This window comes from Cnephaeus nilssonii (genome assembly GCF_951640355.1).
Source record: "Cnephaeus nilssonii genome assembly, chromosome: 2".
Lineage (NCBI taxonomy): Eukaryota > Metazoa > Chordata > Mammalia > Chiroptera > Vespertilionidae > Cnephaeus > Cnephaeus nilssonii.
Window position 1 is genome coordinate 25751721 of NC_137073.1, and position 23571 is coordinate 25775291.

At 48.9% G+C, this 23571-nt stretch overlaps 1 protein-coding gene across 2 annotated transcripts in view; it reads right to left on the reverse strand.

Annotated features, from left to right (window-relative positions):
- MYH11 (myosin heavy chain 11) overlaps nucleotides 1-23571 on the reverse strand; it is a 118933-nt gene that overhangs the window by 78630 nt on the left and 16732 nt on the right. For both annotated transcript variants that reach the window (XM_079797326.1, XM_079797327.1), the window contains exon 3: nucleotides 14126-14282. In XM_079797326.1, coding sequence (XP_079653452.1) covers nucleotides 14126-14282 — 157 coding nt within the window. The remainder of the gene's footprint in view (nucleotides 1-14125; nucleotides 14283-23571) is intronic.

The following is a 23571-nucleotide window of genomic DNA, read 5'->3' on the forward strand; positions in this document are numbered from 1 at the left end:
TGTTGATTTTATGCCATCTATAATCAAGAAATGTGACTCCGGAAAAAGTCGCACAGATCTATTTGTTTTCAACAGTTACAAAACTGCTTTTAATGCTTCTCCTACTAGCCTGCGAATGCCTGAAGGTCAGGGCTGTGCCTGATCCCAGGTGCCAGGAACAAGACTTGATGCACATAGTAGGTACTCAGTAAATGCTTGGAGGGTTAAACCTCTCTCTCTCTCTCTCTCTCTCTCTCTCTCTCTCTCTCTCTCTCTCTGTCTCAGGCACCTGAGATAGTAGCCATGGTAAACCCTCATTCCTGTATTCACATATCCACTCAACAACAAGTTATGAGGCCCTACTATGTGCCAGGAAGCACAAAGTTCACTGAGACCTACTTAGTCTCTGCTTCTGAGAGGCTCGTGACGCTGTACGGGACACATGACTAATAAATGAGCTACACTATGATGGGTACATGCCCAAAGTGCTGCAGAGGGTAGATTTGGCGTTGATGTTCCTGAGACACAGGAAGTCTTCACAGCTGAGGTTACAACCGAGCTGCCTGGAGAAGGATGCTGCATGGGAATCCCCAGGAGATGCAGGAGGCCCAGCACCCCAGGCAGAGGGCCTGGACGCAGCAGGTGAGAGGTGGAGAAACTGGCAGAGCTGTGCAGGGCCGCAGCCCCTCTGTCCAGCTGAGCTTCCCAGCCCAGAGCCCTGGAGTTGGCAGACCCGCCCCTAAATGGTCCTCCCTCCCCTTCTCCCCAGGCTGGGGGTCTGGCCTTGGATGTGCGAGTCTGCGAGTCTGCGTGGAGCTCTCTGAGCCGATCAAGGGCTCTGGCGGGCCCTCCCCCACAGCAGGCCTCAGGACTCTTTCTCTCGAGAGACGCCAGCTCCCCACAGACCAGCTATTTCGGCCCAATCCCAAACACCAGCTCATGGTTTACGGCGGGGGAGCCAGAGGCCTGCAGGCTGACCATAAAAGGAGAAAACTGAAGAGACCGGCTCACTGCTTCTCTTCCCTTCTTCCCGTGCCAGGCTGCTGTGGGACCCGGTGAAAGGGAGGTGGCCGATCCCATGTCCCCGTGGGTCACTGCTACCTCCGGGCCAGTGAGGAATGAAGGCGCAGCCTCCACCGCGTACAGAGAGTGGCTGCCTACCTAACGCCGCACCCGAGGGCGGACACCAGAGTTCCAGACCCAAGGTGAATGTCAGTGCTGGGCCTCAACCGTGGACCCTCGACAGATGCCAGCTAATGCCTGCCCTGCTGCACCTGCCCTGACCAGGCAGGGCTCCCCATGCACTGTCCAAATCAACCCTCACAACTGGGGTAGGCACAGTTACTACCCTCACAGCACAAACGAGGAACCTGAGGCACAGAGAGGTGGGCACACTGGCAGAGCTGGGATTCGAACCCAGCTCCAGAGTCCAGGCCTTCACCACGGCTCTGTGGGCCAGGGCCCTTCTCCTTCTCCAGCCTCCCCTCCCTAAAAAAGTTAGGTAGGAAGAGATTCTAGGGGCTTATGCTGGACTCTATAAGAACTTTCCAGACCCACACAAAGCCCTGGCATCTTTAATAGCAGAACTGGTCAGTTGAGACAGTGTAGGTACAGGAGGATCAGTATTCCTCTTGGGCCTCAGCTCCCACCTCTCACACACTCCCTCCTGCTCTGCCCCAGCCCCAGAGCCTCGTGGCTCCCTTATTTAAGCCCACATGTCACCTCCCAAGGAGGCGTCCCCTGTCCTCACAGCCTAGGCCCTAAGGGATCCACCTCACAGCCCCCTGAACCGCCCCTCCATAGCACATGCATCTGTGTGGTGATTGGATTAATACCTGCCCCCCAACACTGTGCCCCCAACTAGACCCCCCACAGTGGGTCCTCAATCAACAGAGCTAAATAAAGAGGGGATGGGGAGCCAGGTTCCCTCCGAGGCTGGGAGGACACAGTGTTGGGCTGGGGAGCCAGAGGCCGGCAGGCCTGCAAGGAGGAGGCGGGAACACACAGACCCCATGAGGAACACTTCGTCACCTGGTGTCAGCCCGCGTTTCCAGGATCCACTCCCTAGAACACGTCTGCCTCTTCGGCTCAACATTTACTGCTTCTTTCAAACAAGGAATTCTCCTTCGCTCTCTCCCAGCTGTGTCAGACACTGTGGGCAGTCCATACAGGCTCATCATATTCGGATGAACCTTTACCCCTCCTCACTTCCTGCCAAAGAACTGAGCTTGTGATAACTCAGCACCAGATCCTCCAGTGCCTCAACAAAGACAGGCCAGGTCGGAGCCGCCACCACCCCCCACCCCCAGCGGGTCGGTCAGAGCCAACAGCTGCTACAAAATCTCCAAGAGGCAGAGAAAGGATGCAACCGGTCCCCTGTCCGGGTGCATTGTGGAAACACAGTCTCTGGAGCAAAAGGACTTGGAATTACTTCCTGGATCCACCTTTCAGAAAAGACACTTTGCCCCTCAAAGCATCAATTTCCTTGCAAGGAAAACAGAGCTCAAAATCCATGCTTTTCATGGTTATGGAAGTGATTAAATGAGACTGGATATGCAAAAGACTTAAAATTACACAATGGCACATGCAAGAGCTTAATGACTGCTATTACCATCACCACGGCTGTTCTATCATCACCAGCATCTAAAATAGTGAGCCAGCGAGGGTGGTGTCCGATGACAGCAACTCTGTCCCAGGAGGACAGAGTAGTAGGCCAAGTTCAACCCTCTCTAATTAGAAGGGCTAAGCCAGTCCCTAAGCCTTTGGGGGCCTCAGTTTCCTCATCTGTTAAGTGGGGGTAACAGCACTACACTATTCACCAGATTGCCTTGGAGAGAGGATACAATGTTTTGAGGGCGGCCGAAGGTGATGTCTCCAGGTTTGACACTCAGCTCTGGAGCCAAGTCACGTGGTGCTCTGGGCCTCCGTGTCTTCGATCTGTCAAATGGGGAGGCTGTCCTGCAGGTGCCAGCAAGGGCAGAGCGGTGTGGGATGGACAGAGCAGTGAGCCCAGGGCAGATCCGCGCCCTTCCTCTCTCTGCCCAGTTTACAGAGCAGCCTCTGGGGAGCTGAGTGAGCATGAGCCAGCTGACCATGGACAGAGGGAGCCCGCTGAGTGTGGGAACTTGCAAAGCAGAGTTTGGATCCTCCCACCTCCCGAACTTCTCCTCAGCTTGGAGAGGGTTCAGCCAAGAGCCTGAGCTGATAAAGGCCTGGGGCTGATGTTTCTTTTTTAACCCCCGCCCCCCCTACACACTTCCCTGGAGTGGCCATTTGGTGCTAATTGGGTGAGGACAAAGCACTCCTGTGGCTATCTTGCACAGGTGACAAATCCTGATGGGCTCTCAACACATCAGAAGGAAATCTTATCTGCCTTTCACAGCCCTCCCCCGCCCCTGGGACCCATGGGTGGCAGGGATCCGTGGTGGTTCTTGTCAGGAAAGCTTTAGTGGTGCTTTAGCCACATTCATCGTGTTGATTTATCGGAGTTAAATAACTCCAGCTCCTTGAACGCCGACCCTTCAACACCCTGAGATGTAAGACAGGCCTGCAGGAGCAAACAGCCTGCCCTGGGACGGCAGGGGGCTCTGTGTACCAGCTCAGCACCACCACTAGCTGGGCAAAGCTTAGGCTTTGGAGTCAGATAAATCAAGCTCAGACCTGGCTCTGACACTTAAGTGACCTTCAGCAAGTTCTTCGCCTCTCTGAGCCTCCATTTACCCAGCTATAAAATGGGGCTAATAATACCACCTGGCTCCAGTGCTGGGTCTGACAAGTCATGTAAACACAGGCCCACATGCACACACTCCAAGGGAGGAAAAATAAAGACACATTTTGAAAGGATCCAATATTTGCTCTTTCCTAAAAACCATCAAGGCAAATGGGAAAAAATTAGAACTTCATTGGCCTTCCTGGTTTTAATTTATAATTTAGAATTGTTTTTATTCTGGATTACATATGCAGGCACCATGATAATTTCAGGCCTTCATTTTAAAGGGCTTCATCTGATTGTGTCTACCTTGTAGGTTTGTGTTAAGGATCCATTGAGACTATTCTTGTAAAGCCCTGAGCATATAGGAAGCACACAATAAAGTCCACTAGCGTCATAATCACTTCTCTGGAAAAGAAGGACGGAGAGAATTTCCATGGAAGGATGGTGGAGTTAACACATGCATTCAGCGCTCCTCCCTCCCCAAATCTTACTAAAACGACAGTAAAGGAATTGTTCACAAACACATGAACCAGTTCAAATGAACTGGAGAGGAGGGAACAGCAACACAACCTTGGAAGCCAGAAAACAGGATAAGTGATGACTGTCCCAAGAAAGGAGAAGTCTAAGCTGGCAGTAGGCGCAGCTGAGAAGCAACTCAAGTTCACCATAAAAACCCCTGTTCTGGCCCAAGCCTCAGTAATTACCAGCACTGAGGCCGCTGGAAGAGGGGGTGAAGGAGGACATAAAAACTTAAGGATTGGCCGAAACCGGTTTGGCTCAGTGGATAGAGCGTCGGTCTGTGAACTGAAGGGTCCCAGGTTCGATTCCGGTCAAGGGCATGTACATTGGTTGCGGGCACATCCCCGGTGGGGGGTGTGCAGGAGGCAGCTGGTTGATGAATCTCTCTCATCGATGTTTCTAGCTCTCTATCCCTCTCCCTTTCTCTCTGTGAAAAATCAATAAAATATATTAAGAAAAAAAACAAAACTTAAGGATTGGTTGAAGGTCTGTTTGAGGAGCTATGAGCCACTCCTGCAGCCTGGTGACTGCCCTGCCCACAGCCCACAGGAGGAGGCAGATTTCGTCTCTAGAAGGGGTGAAATAAAGTGTCTCTGTCCTGGGGGACCAGAGACCAAATTGAAATAAGGAGGACAGCATGCAAGTTTCATCCCACAGTTTAAAACCCTTAGCCTCTTCTCAAATAGACCCTCAAGATAATGGTAGATCTTTTCTTTTTTAAGAATTACATTCATATATATATATATATTGATTTCAGAGAGGAAGGGAGAGAGATAGAAATCATTGATCGGCTGCCTCCTGCACGCCCCCTACTGGGAATTGAGCCCACAACCCGGGCATGTGCCCTTGGCCGGAATCGAACCTGGGACCCTTCAGTCCACAGGCCGACACTCTATCTACTGAGCCAAACCGGCTAGGGCAGATAATGGTAGATCTTTATACTCCAGACCGAAGATTGCACAAGTCTTCTCTGAAGAATATGATCAGCCCAAGGAAAAAGAGTGAGAGATATATCAGAAGTGCCCCAAAGGAATGGCTCAGCTCCACCATACCATAGCCAAGCTCATCGGCAGCAAGCTAACTCCTGCAAGCACAGAGCACCCATCACTTTTGTGGTGCCCATGCACTAAAGCATCCCAGATGAGTGGATAGCCAAGAATCACCAGACACCTGAAGAAGCCACTCATATGACAGACAGACATTAAAACAGAAAGGAAAATGCATCTGTAGGAAAGAGAGACTATGCATGGAGAAGTATTCTTCAAGAAAAAGAAGAAGTATTTTCACACAGAAAAAGAATGCTGTCAGAAAGAAATATTCACAAAATAAAACAGAGTTCTTAGAAATGAAAAAAGTGCCGAAACCGGTTTGGCTCAGTGGATAGAGCGTCGGCCTGCGGACTCAAGGGTCCCGGGTTCGATTCCGGTCAAGGGCATGTACCTTGGATGCGGGCACATCCCCAGTAGGGGGTGTGCAAGAGGCAGCTGATCGATGTTTCTAACTCTCTATCCCTCTCTCTTCCTCTCTGTAAAAAATCAATAAAATATATTTTTGAAAAAAGTATGACAGCATAAATTAAAAACTCAATGGAAGGGTGGTAAAATAAAGTTGAGGTAATTGCCCAGAAAATAGGATAAAAAAAGATAAAGAGATGAAAAAGACAAGAGAAAGATGAAAATGATAGGAACAGTCCAGGAGTTCCATTATGGAAACAAGACTTCTAGAGAAACGTAACAGAGGACACAGAGAGGAATAAGTCATCAAGGAATAACTCACAAAAATTTCTCAGAATCTAAAGATATGAGTTGAGTTTACAGATTAAGAGAGTTCCCCTAAAGTACAATGGGTGAATGACAAATCCCATCATTATAAACAAGAGGAGAAAAAAAAGAGTTTAAAAGCTCCCAAAAAAGAAGGGAAAAAAATCTTGTCATACACAAAGGAGTAAGAATCAGATTGGCTTTTATCTTCTCAAAATGAAACTGAAGCTAGATAGCAGTGAAGTAATGCCTTTAAGATTCTGGGGTGGTGGGAGGGAGGGAGGGACGGGGACTATTTCATGGTTAAAATTTTAGACCCAGCCAAACTATCTCTTAAATATTAGAGAAGCAGCAAGTCTTTCAGATAACATCTCAACTTGCTCACATCCTTTCTTGAGAAGCTACTAGAGAAGGTGATCTATTTAAACAAGAGAATAAATCAAGAAAGAGGAAGACATGGAAACTAGGAAACAAGGAATTCACCATGAGAGCACTGAAGGGAATTCCAAGGATGATAAGGAAGTTCTCAGATGTTAGCTACCATTCATAGAAGGTACCTAGGGCAGGTCAGAAGGCCCCAGTAGCAATCACCTTTAAGGAGAGGATATCAATAGGATCAGCAACACATATCTGGACGTAGTAAAAGAAGAGCAACATATTTAAAAGGAGAATTGGGCCTGGCCAGTATGGCTCAGTGGTTGAGCATTGACCTATGAACCAAGAGGTCACAGTTCAATTCTTGGTCAGGGTACATGCCTGGGGCTACGGGCTGGATCCTCAGTAGGGGGTGTGCAGGAGGCAGCAGATCAATGATTCTCTTTCATCATTGATGTTTCTATCTCTCTCTCCCTCTCCCTTTCTCTCTGAAAGCAATAAAAAAAATATATTTAAAAAAATAAAAGAATTGGAAGTAGAATTAGTAATTAAGTACATAGAAAACCAAGTTGGAAAAAAAAAAGGCAATTACTAACACCAGGGCAAAAAAAATTATAAAAAGAAAAAAGTAATCCTGAGAAACAGCAGAGTTCAGCTGTGAACAGTATCTCCACAGGCATAATAATGTAAACTCAGTATATAGACTTCATCAAAGTTAATATAAAACTACTAGAGGCCCGGTGCACAAACTTCATGCACTTGAGGTGGGGGTAGGTCCCTCAGCCCGGCCTGCACCCTCTCGCAGTCCAGGAGCCCTTGGGGGATGTCCAACTGACAGCTTTGGCCCACTGCCATATTCCCAACTCCCTTGAGGCAGCAAAGGGTTGAGCCTGGAGCACTGAGCTCTCCACAGCAACCTATAAGTCAGCATCTTCAGATAGGCTTCAGTCATCCTTGCTACACCCATTCTCACCTCCACATCATCCCCGCTCCCCTCTCCCATCTTAGTAAACCATTCTTCAAAACATGTAAAGCCCCACCCCTCTCAGACAACCCTCCCCACCCATCCTGACCCTGGTTGGTTCTTTTCTTTAACCAACTCTGATAGTTCTTCATTCATTCATTCATTCATTCATTCATTCATCAACAAATATTAACTGAGCAACTACTATATGCCAGGTACCAGTAAATGAGCTGGAGAGACAATGATGAACAGGCAGATAAGGATGCTGTTTGTAGGTCTTACGGGGTTTATGGGGACTCAGGAACTTAAGAGTCCATGTAATACATTTTAAACACTTCATTCTATACTCAGTGAATGTCATCCACCTCTCCCCAATCTCACCTCTTCACACCCTATCTTGTTCCACGAAGGACTGAAGGAGGAAGCTACAGCTGTTAGCTTTACCTCTCCAACAAGCCAGAAAGCTCAGTGTGGATCCCAGCCTTGTGACTTTACAGCCTTGTGACAGCAACATTCCTCAAAGGAATCACGAAGTGGGCCTACACATTCCTTCGCCAAAACCAAATTTCCACTTTATAGGAAAAAAAAAATGCTCCAAGCTTATATTTTTTCTCTATGATTTTTTGGAGACTTTTTCCATTAAAGTCTGTCATCACAAGTTTGCCAGAAAGCACCAGGGGATGCCAAAATGGATGCATCCAGTGCAGCGGTTAATTCCCATTTAAACTAAACAAAGACCTGTGTGTTCATGATTGTCATTTTCTCTTGAGGGTCAAAATGTGTCAAGGTTTCTAAGTAATTTTTTATTTCACTACTAGAGGCCCAGTGCACAACATTCGTGCACGGGGCGGGGGGCAGGGGGAGTTCTCAGTCTGGCCTGTGCCCTCTTGCAGTTTGGGACCCCTCAGGGATGTCTGCCTGCTGGCTTTAGCCCGATCTCCCTAGGGATCAGGCCTAAGCCAGCAGTCAGACATCCCTCTCGCAGTCCGGGGCTCTCACAGTCCAGGACCCCTCGCTCCTTACCACCCACCTACAGTGGAGGCTCCTGCCACTGCACTCGCCAGCCGTGAGCCGGCTAAGCGGCACTCCCCCTGTGGGAGTGCACTGAACACCAAGGGGCAGCTCCTGTGTTGAGCGTCTGCCCCCTTGTGGTCAGTGCGCATCATAGCGACTGATCGTTCTGCCATTCAGTCGATTTTCATATTAGCCTTTTATTATATAGGCTATGGTTTTGTGCTAAAACATAGACCCTAAGAAGAATGAAATGTATTAAAACAGGGGTCTTTGTCACCATTGCCAAACCTCCCACAGTTGGGAGGTTGTCTAGGAAGCAAAAGTTATCACAACAAAAATGTTTTTCAATGAGTCGACCATTTAGGAATCGGTCCCCACTAAAGCACCACTGCCCCCACTCATGCAATGGCTTCACCTTGCTGGCTACTGAGTGTCAACACCCACCACGATACAAACTCAGAATAAAGCGGCAACTCCGCAACGTGGCCGATTTCCCAAAGGTGAAGAGGGTCACAAAGTCAAAGAGTTTGGAAAGGCCACGACTGAGTATCAGAGAATCATCATGAACAACAGCGCAAGGGGGGCCTCGAGAGCCTGGAACATCAAGGAAGTAAAAAAAGACCTGGGAAAACTGGCGATGCCTCAGGTAAGTCTGTACAAATTATGCTCTCACCGAAATCAAGCATGAAATCAAGAATCGGTATTATGTTCTCACATGATTTAAAAGAAAAAAAAAAGACAAAAGTATGAACCCTTAATTAATTGTATATTCAATCAAGAATTAGCATCTAATAGCAATTACAGCCAAATTCCTATTGCATGTCAAAAATAAATAAATCTATGTTCATAATTTGCAATGTCATTTTTTAAGCCCAATCAAAACTCCCTCCCCACCCCCTTACTATTGACAGCAAAACTTTGGTCCCTGTTTTAAGTGATTTTTTCCCCTGGAACTAGTTATTTTCAGATAGTCAAAACTTCTTTTATTTCATGTCATTCAGCTCAGTTAGTGTATAAAAGGTTACATACCAAAAGGTCAATGGTGGTGATCACTAGATGATAGAATTATGGGTACGGGTGTGTTCTTTTTTGCTTAAATATAAATTTTATTTTTCCACAATGAACATATACTATTAAAGTTTTTTAAAAGTTACATATATATTTTTAAGAGCACTGTGGTAGTGATTACCAGTCACTTCCCCTCCCTTCTCCTTTGCTAACAGAATTTTATTTCATTCTGGTTTTCAGATTAAATGTGCTCCCTCAGCTCCTGGAAAGAACTAGGAATAGTCCAAATCAATCAAAAACATCCTGGTCTCTTTTGCCACTGATTGGTTTAGAGGTTAGCGTGTGACCAAGTTTTAGCCAATAGGATACAAGGGAAGGCCTGCTGAGGAGATTCTGGAAAAAATTTTCCTCCCTGATAAATAGGAGACATAGGAAAAGAGCTTAACCCTCCACTTCTTTCATGTTTCGGATATGATCACATGAGGATGTGCTGTCTGGAGCTATGGCTGCCAGCTTGTGACCATGAGGAAGAAGCCAAGAAAATGCCAAAGAAGTTCATTTTTGAGCTGCTGAATTAACAAACTCTGAAATCATCAACCTGCAGACTTATTATGTGAGATAATAAATTCCCATCATTTAAGCCACTTTAATTGGTTTTGCTATGTTTCCTGAAACCAAAAGCACCCCAAATGAGACACTGTAATTTGTGATGTTCAGCTTCCCAAAGAGGTGTGTGAACCACCATTTTATACTTTTACATAAATGGGGGACCACAAAGGATTTTTAAAAACAAAGAGTCCTGGCCAGTTTGGCTCAGTGGATAGAGCATCGGCCTGTGGACCGAAGGGTCATGGGTTCAATTCTGGTCAAGGACACATGCCTGGTTGTGGGTTCGATCTCCAGTAGGGGACGTGCAGGAGGCAGCTGATCAATGATTCTCTCTCATCATTGATGTTTCTATCTCTCTTACTCTTTCCATTTCCTCTCTGAAATAAATACACTTTTTTAAAAAAATGCCCAATGTTTAAAAAAATAAAAAAGTCATACACTTAATACTTTACAACCTGAGACTGAATCTCCTCAACCCTCCTTGCCAGGTCCCATCAGCTGGTCTTTGGAGGTAATGGCAGTCTTGCGTGTGGAGTGGTCCAGCTCAGAGCATACCTGTGGGGTTTGGCTAACTCTGTCAGCAAAGAGGGGCACTTCTACCTAAGCCCCTCCACCTTGGAGGGAATCTCCTAGGCATACCCGGATCCCTGCCCTCAGGAGTTTTCAAAATTGGGTTCCTCTCAATTCCCAACTCAGAACTCAGGGTCCCAGGGGTTGGAAAGTCAAACCCAGGGGCTGGGCAGTTAACACAAATAAGCTTGTCAGGCCAGCTGAGGACTGGGAACTGTAGAATTCATACCCCTACCAGCGGGGCGGCTGACATTTGGGAACACAGGCCCAGTATGGCCAGATATTCCAATGTTTCCAAAACGACCTAGAAATCTAGATTTTAGGTACAATCTCGCAGTTTTTAAAAGTTGGTGACTAATTCAAATATCCTTAAAACTCCATGTGGACCAAGCCAAACTTGTCTGAGGGCCGGATCCACCTACCAGCTGCCAGTTTACCACCGCTGGACTAGTTACATTGAACAATCCCATACCTATTGTACACAGCTCTAAACTTGCCATAGCCCTTTTCTGTTGCCCTTCCTAAGGGCAAGGAAGGAGAACTCCTGGATCTCAAGCCCAGAACCATATAAAGAAAATCCTCTCATTCACTCCAAAGATCAATGATACTGGGATGGGTGCTGCCCTTTTTTGTGTGTGTGCAACCAAGATACTTAATGAGGAAAGCCAGAACTCAACTCTGAGCGTTTTGCTGAGAAGAGACCAAGGGAGTTAAACAGGAAACGCTCACAATTCAGAGATGCCTCAGTTTCTTTTTCTTACCTTATTGCTTTGGCTAGGACTTCTAGTGCAATATTGAATAGGGGTGGTGAGAGTGGACATCTTGTTACTCAAGGTAAGGGAGAAAGCGTTGACTTTCACTGTTAAGTATGATGTTAGATGTATTTTTTTATTTTTTTATTTTTTGCAGATGCCTTTTATCAGGTTGATGAAGTTCCTTTAGAGTCCTAGTTTTCTAACTGATTTAATCATGACTGGATATTGAATTTTCTCTGGATCAATTAATATGATTATGTGTGTTTTCTTCCTACCACTGTTATATTGGTTGAGTTTTAAATACTGAACCAGCCTTGCATTCCTGGTGTAAGCACCACCTGGTCAGGGCCTGGGTTTCCAGACACTTTCAGAGACTCGGTTGCCTCAGCTGCAAGTTGTAACATCAACCCTACCTCGCAGAACTGGGCTGAAGATTAAATAAGAGTGTGTGTTTGTGTGCTTGGACCTAAAGTCCTACTCAAATAGAGGCTGCAAAGAAGCCCTACACTAGCAAACTTCTACTTTTCAAGCTTTTGCCACATCAGGCACTGCATGAAGCACAATCCGTACCCTAATTCCATTGATCCTGAAGTGTCGTGAGGTGGTTTTAGGTGCCACTCAGATGAATACTTCTTATTTTAATATATATTCTTTTCAATGTGTATTATAAATATATAGTATATACATAGCTGGCATGTCCAGCATCTATTTTTGTGCATAATAATGATGATGATGATAATAGCTTACACTTAGTGAAGTTTTTTTATTCCTTACCCAAGGATATGTTTATTGATTTGAGAGAAAGAGGAAGAGGGAGGGAGAGAGAGCAACTTCGATCAGTTGCCTCCCATATGTGCTCCAACCACAGATCAAACCCACAATCTATGTATATGCCCTAACCGGGAATTGAACCCGCAATCCTGGATGACACTCCAACCCACTGAGCAACACTGGCAAGAGATTATTGAGTTTTTAACCAAGTACCAGGCATTGTTCTAAGCACTTTATATACAATAGTTCATTTAATCTTCCCATCAGCCCTAGCAGGTAGGTAACAGTTATTATAATCCTCTTTCATACTGTAAATAAGGAAACAGAAGCATAGAGAGGGAAACTAGTTTGCTCAAGGTCACATAGCTAGTGAGTGGCAGACCTGTTCTAGAATTCATACTCTTTTTAAAATTTATTTTGTTAATCCTCACCCAATGATATTTTTCCATTGACTATAAGAGAGAGTGGAAGGAAGGGGAGAGACAGAGAGAGAGAAACATCAATGTGAGAGAGACACATAGATTGGTTGCCTCCTGCATGCACCTTCACCACGGCCAGGGATCGAGCCTGCAACTGAGGTATGTGCCCTTGACTGGAATCAAACCAGGGACCCTTTGGTCCAATGCTCTATCCACTGAGCCAAACTGGCTAAGGCTAGAATTCATACTCTTAACTAATATACTAGTATACTGCTCTTTTTTGTTTAGTCTGAAATGGGTCCTGGGGGAGGGAGCTTATAAGAAAAATATCCTATATCATAAAAGCCTAAAATGCTAAGTGTCCGGTCATCCGTTTGTCCGTTCAACCAATCAAAGCGTAATACTATATCATAAAAGCCTAAAATGCTAAGTGTCCGGTCATCCGTTTGTCCGTTCAACCAATCAAAGCGTAATATGCTAATGATATGCTAAGGCTGCTCACTATGACATGCACTGACCACCAGGGGGCAGACGCTACAACCGGTAGGTTAGCTTGCTGCTGGGGTCCGGCCCATAAGGACTGAGCGAGACCTGCTGGACACACCCTGGAGCCCGCCCTCATCCCTCCCTGGCCCCAATCATGCACCAGTGGGGTCCCTCAGCCTGGCCTGTGCCCTCTCACAATCCGGGACCCCTCGGGGGATGTCGGAGAGCTGGTTTCAGCCCGATCCCGCAGGCCAGGCCGAGGGACCCCACTGGTGCATGAATTCGTGCACCCGGCCTCTGGTTAAGTTAATAATATAAAGATGTAATTTACATGAAGTGTAAGAACAGGCAAAACTGATGGTGTCAGAAGTCAGAATAGCGGTTACTCCAGGGGTGTTGAGGAGGTCTCCCTGGGCAGCAGCATGCAGAGACTGTCTGGAAACATTTTACATCTTGGCCTGGGAGGTGATTATACAACTGTAGCCGTGTAAAAATTAATTTTAGGCTGGATACTTTACATTTGCGTACTTTACACACTCTACCCTTCTCTATGTTTTACCTCAGTAAAGTTTATAACACATAAACATGGAGGGAGTGTGCAAAGGCCTTGAGTTTGGAAAAGCCAGCATTAGTCTTTACAACAAGTTTCAAGATAGATTCTTTTAACAGACGAGGAAACTGAGGCTGGAGAGGAGGAAACAGTTGCCCACAATCCCATGGGGGGGGGGGGTGAGTGACAGCTGGTAGTAAATTTAGAGCTGGTTGGCTCTGCCCCAGGGCTGGTACCACCCTCTTCCCTTCCAAGGTGAGAGCATTATAGCATTTCCAGACAGCCAGGGCCGCGGGCAGCCAGCGGGACGAGTGCTGAGGCCCGAGCAGGCGCATGCCCGTATTTGCCCAAGCTCTCCCTCTCCCTCACCCTCCCGGCCGCAAACACAGATGTTCAGCTTGCTTTTTTCCCTTTTTCAGTCACGGCCCTCCTGTCCCCCAGTGCTGCCTGCCAAACACCACATTCTTGGCGAGAACTGGAGGCAGGCAGGACAGGAGGGGCCTGTGCAGAGCAGCAGCCTCCGGAGGGGGCCCTTCGCCCCTCGCCCCTCGGGGGGCTCCCCAGCAGCAGCAGCCCTGGCCAGGCCTCCTACAGCATCCCTCCCCCACCCCCCGCACCTCCCGGGCCGCCTCACCTTGCAGCATGCTCCGGTAGGCCGTGTCGGCGATGGCGTAGATGTGCGGCGGCATCTCGTGCCTCTTCTTGCCCTTGTACATTTCGACGATCTTCTCCGAGTAGATGGGCAGTTGCTTGTAGGGATTGATCACCACGCAGAAGAGGCCAGAGTACGTCTGCCAAACAGAGAACCCAAGCTTAGTTCGGGAGCATGGCAGGGAGAGAGCCTGTACATCCAGCCCGCGGCCTCCCTGCGCTTACTGAGCACCACTGTGTACATGTTCTTGCTCCAGCCTCACAGTAGCGCTGGGAGACAGAGGCACGCCTGTTCATTTTAGAAATGGGGAAACTGAGGCGCGGAGCCCTAGTGGGAACTCCTTGGCATCACTGAGATGCCGGGTGTGGGGAAGAGAAGCCAGGGGCAGGACTGGACCTCTAGGCCACCGATGTTGTATTTGACGACTGTGTGTTTTTAAACAGTTCTGGGTCCGATCCCCGCTCCACCCTTACTCCCTGTCACTTCACTTCCCTGAGCATCACAGGCTTAACGCACATTTAAGTAACTATTTGTGGCGCACTTACTATGTGCTGGCCACTGAGCTAAGTGCTTCACAGGCATCTTCTTCTCATCCTCACATCTACCCTGTGACAGTGGTACCGGGATTTTCCCACGCCCATCTGACAGGTGAGAAGTGGGCGTGGTGAGGGTGGGAATTTCAGAACTAGAAACCACAGCTGCTTAGTCCAGCGCTCATACTCTTCTTTGTGTGTGTGTGTGTATCTTTTTGTTAAACCTCACCTGAGGATATTTTTCCATTGATTTTTAGAGAGCGTGGAAGGGAGAGGGAGAGAGAGAGGAAGAGAAACATCGATGAGAGAGAGAGACACATCAATTGGCTGCCTCCTGCACTCACCCTGATCAGGATCGAGCCTGCAACTGAGGTACATGCCCTTGACCTGAATCGAACCTGGGGCCCTTCAGTCCGCAGGCCGATGCTCTACCCACTGAGCAAAACCAGCTAGGGCCAGAGCTCATACTCCTGACCTTTCACAAAGTACCCCTCGCCTGTAAGACGGAGATAAATACGCCTGTCTTTTGAAAGGAATGGTACTGACCCTTGCTCCAACGTGGACGAACCTTGGAAACGTGATGCTGAATGAAAGAAGGCAGACACAAAGGGCCACGTATCTTATGGTTCTATTTATATGAAGAGTCCAGAACGGACAAATCCTTAGAGACAGAGACAGATCTCTGGAGGGAGAGGGGAATGGGGACTGACTGCTAACGGGGACTGGCTCTCCTTTTGGGGTCATACAAAGGTCCTGGAACTGGTCAGTGGTGACAGTTGCACAACACTGTGACTGCGCAAAATGCCACTGAATTCTCCCCGTTAAACCAGTTAAAATGGTGAGTTTTGTGTTATGTGGATTTTACCACAATTAAATACAACAGTTGTCCTGTCTTACCAAGTACCTGGGAGCAGAGCAGGAAAGGGGCGGGAAGGCACCCCGCAAGCCCCCTGCTGTGCACCTGTGAGGCCCCGTCATCGTCATTATTGTCCCCTGTCGCCCATCACACTTCCCACGGTGAGGACACAGCTGAGGAGACAAGCTCCAAGCTGTCCCTCAGGCACTGCTTTCCCCAAACGACAGCTGGCGCCGCCCAAGGCTCTGGTGCTCACGAAGCATGTCTTCCCTCCAACACCCCAAGGAGTGACTAAAGGAAAAGGAGCAGAAATTCCAGCTCTGGGTACACTCAGACCAAACGCCAGAGAGGGTAAGCAACTTAATCAAAGTCGCCAAGCAAGGCCTTGGCAGCGCCAAGTCCAGCACAGCCCACTCCCAGGTGTGCGTACTGTCCACTAGGCTGTCAGACCTGTGCCGGTCCTACAGAAACAGAAACAATCAAACATTCATTCATTCACTCACTCATTCATTCATTCATTCATTCAATGTGTATGTCCTAGACACCGTGCAAAGTGCTGGGGTTATAATAGAAGGCAAAAAGTACAATGTCCTGCCCTCAAAGGGCTTTCAGTCACAGCCACAGCTGACTGGACAGTGGGAGGGTCCCTCTAGGGCTCAATCTGCTAAGAGACAACCCTGTGAGAGAGGCCAGGGAGGGGGAGGTGCATGGTATTCTTCTAAAGATACAGGACTGGTGGTAAAGGAGGGAGTAATCTCCCAGGTTCTTACCATTCCCCTAAACAGGGCAGGAATGAGGTCAACACAAGGCCTATCGAAACATCCACCGGCTGTGTATTGAGCACCTACTGTATACCAGGTCTATGCTAGATGCTGGAGATAAATAAGCAATAGCCCCTGCCCTCAGAGAGCCCACAGATCAGAAGGGGGGGTGAGGACCTTTAAAAACAACATCATATCCCAGCCGGTGTGGCTCAATGTTTGAGCATAGACCGATAAACCAAGAGATCATGGTTTGATTCACCATCAGGGCACATGCTCAGGTTTTGGGCTCATCCCCAGTAGGGGGCGTGCAGGAGGCAGCAGATTGATGTTTCTAAACTCTTTGATGTTTCTCTCTATCCCTCTCCCTTCCTCTCTCTCTCTCTCTCTCTCTCTCTCTCTCTCTTTCTCTCTCAAATCAATAAAAACATATAAAAAAGGAAAAAAACATTATAGGAGCAACAGTGGAGCCCAGAGGATTAGGGGAGTAAAGAAGAGAGGGCCCTAACGCACGTTGGGGGTGCTCTGGAAAACTTCTGGGGGAACGTGCTCCCTGCGCTGTCTTAACAGACAAGAAGGTGTTCTCCTCAGGGGGCAGCGAGGCACTGAGGCAGCAGGGCAACGATGAAGAGGTTAAAATGTGGGGCGGGTACCTGTGGTGTTACTGCTTGATGCGTGCGTTTTGGTATTGCCAGTGCATAGAGGAGCAGAAAGTGATGGTGAGAGGGTTGGGGCCCTTGCAGAGGCAAGTGGTGGGGAGGGGTGCTGGGGTGCTGGATGGATGAGTCGAGTCCACTGTCTGCCTGGAGCCCTCCCACCCACCCTGCAAACACCAGCCACAAGCACACTGAGGGCAGGGAGCCTCCTCTTCCTCCTCTTTAGTCCCCACACAGGCCTTGGCATCCAGTAGGTGCTTACTAAATGCTTGCTAAATGATTGCCGAGAAGTAAGTCAATTACAAGTCTTCCCTGGAGCAGGGGCAGCGCTGCTACGTCTCTGTGACCTGGGGCCTTGCATTGGGCCCGCACACAGTAGGTGCTCAGTACATGTTTGTTGAGCTAGTGGCAAAGCTGTTTCAGGACCGGGGCTGTGTGTCCTAGTCATCTGTGTGCTGGTTCCCAGCACGGGGCCTCCCACACAGCAAGTGCCAACAAAGGACCAATCACTTGAACGAAGGTCAACCAAGCCTTATGCCTCCTCCAGGCCTCAATTCCACCTCTGCCCCCCACCCAGGACCACACCCACTGCCAACTACCATGCCCCTCTTAGAATGAGGGTGTCATGTACAGTCCAAACCACACCGCCCCAAGTCTTTCACCCGGAGACAGTAAAGGGCAGGGATTAAGGGTACAGAATTGAGTACTGGGGACTTGGTTTGAACCCTCATTCTGCTCCTTCTAGCTGTGTTACCCTGGGCAAGTCTCTGAACCTCAGGCCAGGGGTTGGGGGGACTTAATAGCTGCTCCTTCATAAATTTGCTATAATCTATGAAGACAGTACTCATGGAGCATTTAACACAGTGCCTGGTATACAGTAGGTAATCAATAAATGCTAGTTGACCACATAAACTATTCTCCCTTAGTTTCATGATGACATAGACTTTGGCACCTTAGAACCTTCCCATGTGCTGTTCCTCTACCTGGAACGCTTTTCCCCCAGCCCCCATCTTCCCACAGCCATTTCCTTCTCCTTTTGCAAGACTCCGCCTAAATGTCACCTCCGGGACTGTGAGCTGCACACCATCACACTCCAGCCCCGGCACAGGGCCGGGCACGTGGCAGACACGCAGTATTTGCTGAACAAAATGGATGAAAGAGAAAAGGAAGGAATGCACGGCCCTCCCAACTCCCTCGCCAGCTCCTGAAGGAGGGTGTCACTTTCCTCCTGTTCGCTGGGACACCTCCCGGAGCTATGCACACAGCAGGCACTTAGTGCACGCCTCCAAGCAGGTCTGACCCTCTGCTCAGTTCAGCAAACCTTTCCAGGGTACAAGGACGCGAGAGGAAGGAACGGGCAGGCGGCAGCACGCCCCACGCTGGGTGGCTGGGCTTTGGAATCTGGAGGCTCCGTCTCCCTTGTCCAGCCGGGGTTAACCTGGCCCGACCCAGGCCCCCTGCAGTTGGCTGTGTGTCTGCTGCCCCGTGCCCACAAGCTCCTCTCCAGCTGGTCAAGTTCGGAGGTTTCCACATCCCCGCCTCCCTTGTGCCCGCCTGCATGTCAGGGCCCAGTGCCACCAGCGGGTCCCAGCCGCAGGCCCAGGGTTTCCCTCTTGTGACCGTATTAGGAAAGGACTCCAGTTTTCCCTGACACTTTATATGGTCAGCCTTGGAGCCCTGAGCAGGCGCTGCTCCCACAGCCCCGGCAGAAATGAGAACAGTGGTGGACGGTGAACGGAACTCAGTCTCTAAGTCACGCAGGCCTGGGTGGGACCGAAGCATTGCCCTCGTTACCTGTGTGACCTGCATTACATGGCCAAACCCCTGAGCCAACAACTCTCCTCCATCTATAAAACAACTAGAGGCCCGATGCACGAAATTCGTGCAAGAGTAGGCCTTCCTTCCCCCGGCTGCTGGCACAGGCTTCCCTCTGGAACCCGGGCTCCGGGCTTCCCTCGCAGCCCCGGCTTCGTCTTGACAGTTGTCCAGAAGGACATCCCGAAGGACGTCCGGTCTAATTAGCATATTATGCTTTTATTATTATAGATGGGTAACTAGACCTTCTTTATCAGTTGTAGTGCAATGTCACACCTTCTGAGTCTGTCTAGGGACAGGCACGGTCCACCATGACCACGCTTTTGCTGCAGCCTTGATTTTAACAGCAAAAAGGACGAGAAACAACCTAAATGTTCATCGGTTATGGCCTGCTGCTGTTAAAAAGAATATATATACATGCACACGTTTACATATGCCCATATACATACACTTGCGGTATATAAAATATAGCTGGAAAGTGGCATTTGAAACTGGCAACTATGGTTTCTCTAAGGAGGGGAACTGGAAGGGGAAGAATGGGGATGAAGGGAAAGTTCTAAACAACTTTAAATACTATTTCATTTCATAGTTGCCTATTTAAAAAATATTTAAGTCTGACTGGATCGGTATGAACAGAGGCAGAAAGAGCCACAAGATGTGGTTAGGTGAAAAAAGCAAGCTGCAAGGCATACATAAAGTGATTGGGGGGGGGGGGGTATGTTGGTTATATGTGTACATATGCATACATGACCCTGTTAATCATATGTACCTCCAGGGAAGAGGGCTGGGGCTCATTAAAGAGGGGGGATCCCAGCCCTGGCCTGTGTGGCTCAATTGGTTGGGGGGCATTGTCCCATGGAAGGGAAATGATTCCTGGTGAGGGCATATTCCTGGGCTGCAGGCTCAATCCCTGGTAGTAGACATGCAGGAGGCAGCCCATAGATGGCTCCCTCTCACATCAATGTTTCTCTTCCTCTCTCTCTCTCTCTTAAAAATCAATTAAAATATTTAAAAATAAAAAAAAAGAGCTCAGCCCACATGGTTCAGTGATTGAGCGTTGACCGATGAACCAGAAGATCACCAGTTCGATTCCCGATCAGGGCACATGCCTAAGTTTCGGGCTTTATCCCCAATAGGGGGTGTGCAGGAGGCAGCCGATCAATGGTTCTCTCTCATCATTTGATGTTGCTCTCTCTCTCCCTCTCCCTGACTCTCGTGGAGACCCAACAAACAGGAAGGTTTATTCCCCTTTGCTCTGGATCATATTCCAAATCCCAGGGGCTCAATGCAGGGACTACCCCACTGTCTACAGGGACCAAGTAAGATGTGAGTGAAGCGGGCCAGGTGTGAGGGGAAAACATAGGCACAGTGCTCCACGGCCACCAACACTCAGCCTCTGGGTATAGGAGATGACAAGGGGGGCGGGGGGGGGGGGGCGGATTGCAGAAAAACAGAGTGCACAGCCCATTTAGTAGGGACTGTTACCTGGCAACCTGGGTCCAGGGGTACAAGGTCCTCTGCTGTTTCAAGCAATGCCTGAAACTGATGTTTTCTTTTTCTTTTCTTTTTTATATGTCAAGTTAACTCAATGTTTTTTTGTCACTCACTCTGGTTAGATTCCTTCCTTCTGTGCACTTAAATCTTGTCCAACTCGAAGCTAACGATGCCCATGGCACCATCCCCACCGGCCCCAGCCCCCACACATCCCATCCCATCCCATCCCATCCCATCCCATCCCATCCCATCCCATCCCATCCCATCCCATCCCATCCTGCTCTAAGCCTCCTGTTACCTTAGGGCCCTTTACCATCGTAAGCACTCACTCCGCCCTGGAGACAGACAGGCCTTATTTGAATCCCAGCTCTACCCACTTCCAGTGAAGGAGCTGAGCACCTCTGAGCCTCAGTGGCCTGGTCTCTAAAACGGGGCAGTGGCTTCTGCCTCCTAGTTTCGCAGGAAGGATTAAGTGAGACAGCAGCTAAAAGCGCTGGCCCCGGGGCCAGCCTCTCTGGGTTTAAGACCCGCTGTTTCTCATCAAGTTATTTAACTTTTCTACGTCTCGGTTTCTTTATCTGCCAAAATGGGGCTCAATAATAGTGCCTCTCTCCTACATAAAAAATAAATAGCAGTGGCAATAATAATGTATGAGCATAAACTCTTAACACAGTAAGTCTTAAATGAATAGCAGTTGCCACCGGTGTCCTGGGGATAACAAGGCTCCTTTGAGAGTCTAATGAAAGCGAAGACTCCTGCGCCCCCAGGAAGACTGTACATATGCGTGAACTTTTCCTTAACTCTCCGGAGACGGACAAGCCCCCTGGTGCCCATTCACTGGCACCGAGTTTAGAACCACGTGTTTTAGGGAAGACTTTAAAAAACAAAACACGTAAACATTGGTGGGAGGGCAGGTCTCGTGTCACATGCACACACAGGAACGCTGGCTGTAGGCACAGTGCTGTACAGCAGACCCCTAAGCTTATTCAGCTGCTCAACTGGAACTTCACGCCCATTGATCAGAAACTCCCCGTGTCCCCCTCTGCCAGCCCTACGGCCGCCATCCCGCTCTCGGGTCCCCTGAGATTGCCTGTTTGAGATTCTGCACACACGTGGGATCATGCAGTCTGTGCTTCTATGACTGGCTCCTGCCACTCAGCGTCTCGTCCTCCAGGCTCATCCAGGTTGTCCCACATGACAGGCTTTCCTTCTTTTTTAAAGCAGAGTAACATCCCATTGTATGGATATGCCAGGTATCGTTTAGAATCCATGTTCTATATTTGCATGGAGTGCGCCTTATCTTCCTCCCCTTAAGGAAAAAATAAAAGCAGCCTCAGGCCAGGAACAGGCCCGTGACTCCTCAGCAGCCCACAGAGAGCGGCAGGAGAGGGAAGAGCACCCACACTTGACATTGGGGCAGGCCAGAGGACTTTCCCAGAGAGTCACATCGCTTCTCTGCCTCAGTCACTGCACGTGCAGAGTGGGACACGAGCTCTGCTCTCACCGGTGTCGTCACGGGTGAAATGTCTGGGGAGGACTTGGGACAGTCTCACCTTCAATGAGATCTCGCCACCGGAAACCTTTGTCCCATCCCCCAGCCAGGGACAGAGTGATGGCTGCATTGCTATGAAAAACTCCAGGCAGAGAGAACCCAGCCAACGACCCATCCAGAAGAGCAAGTGGGCTCTGGACCAGGGACCAGAACTACATTCACGCCCCCACGGGCGCCATGGACCATCTGTGGCAGCTCAGGACCTCCTGGCTCCTACAGACGTTCAGATCTAGGAGGACAAGACAACGGCCAGGACCTTCTCAAAGGTGAGCAATTCGTGTTTGCTGGGCTTTTTAAAATGGTCCAAGTCTCTGAGGTGAGCCTTGCAGAACAGAGGGGAAAGTTCTCTTCATCGCCCAGGGCAGAGTTGGGCACCCCCACCTGCCTTAGCATCACCTCGCCACCCACCTGTTCATCTGCCATCGTGCGCTGGCAGGGGAACTTGCCCCCCCTTCTCTTTCTTGATCTCCTCGGTCATGAAAAACGGTTTCAATTTAAGTGACTACATAGACCAGAGAGAATCAAGACAGGAGAAGGCGCGTGGTCACCAGGCTGAAACAGTTCTCACCTAATCTGTCCAGAGGAACATGGCAGGCATGTGAAGCTTTGATTCCATTTTTAATCTACTCTCAGAAGACATTCGGGATCTTGATACCTTCATAAACCCCTCATTCTCTCCCGCCCCCCCCCCCCCCCGATTTCTATTTTGGGCTCAAACACTGTGTCAGAGGACAGCAGGTGAGACTGATACACAGGCCTGTATTTGACTTCTCTGGATGGAGATGACACATCTTAGCTGAGAGGCCTGGTCCGGAGGAATCCAATTTTCCCTCCAGCTCCCTGCAGACTGGCGTCCTTAGAAATGTCCCTTGTGTACTGACAGCCCCAGGCTGACACATTTCCATACAAGGAGTCCCTCAGACAAAAGGGACTTCCTTGCCCTAACCCAGTGGTCGGCAAACTGCGGCTCACAAGCCGAGCCACGGCTTGCTGCTCTGTTGATTAATGAGTTTGCCAACCACTGCCCTAACCAGTTGGGCTCAGTGGATAGAGCGTCGACCTGCAGACTCAAGGGTCCCAGGTTCGATTACGGTCAAGGGCATGTACCTTGGTTGCAGGCACATCCCCAGTAGGGGGTGTGCAGGAGGCAGCTGATTGATGTTTCTCTCTCATCGATGTTTCTAACTCTCTCTTCCTCTCCCTTCCTCTCTGTAAAAAATCAATAAAATATATTTTTTTTAACCTTTTGCACTCGGATGTTGAGTGTGACTCGACACGGTTAGCATTAGAATAAAGGAATCGAGAAAAAAGCAAGCGAGTGCAAAGGGTTAAAAAGGGACTTCCTTGATTAGTTAGGGAAGTAAGGATGGCCTTTAGCACTCGGAAGTTCAGCTTGATCTCCGGTAAAATGGGACAAGCATCCTTACTCAGTGGAGGTTGTGTTAATTAAATGAGATCAAGTGTGGCAAAGTATAGAACCTGAGTTAGAGGAGGAATTTACGTAATTATGAGTCGCTCCCCCGTTCCCCCCTTTAAAAAGCCACGGAAACCCGCTCTGAACTATCAAAAGAATGGATCACCAATGATGGTACATCCATGGGATAGATTACACAGTCCTTCAAAGCGTATTGGGGCCCCAGCCAGGTGGCTCAGTTGGTTGGAGCGTCATCCCACACAACAAAAAGGTTACGGGTTCGATCCCTGGTCAGGGAGTTTATAGGAAGCAACCAATCGATGTTTCTCTCTCTCCCTCTCCCTTTC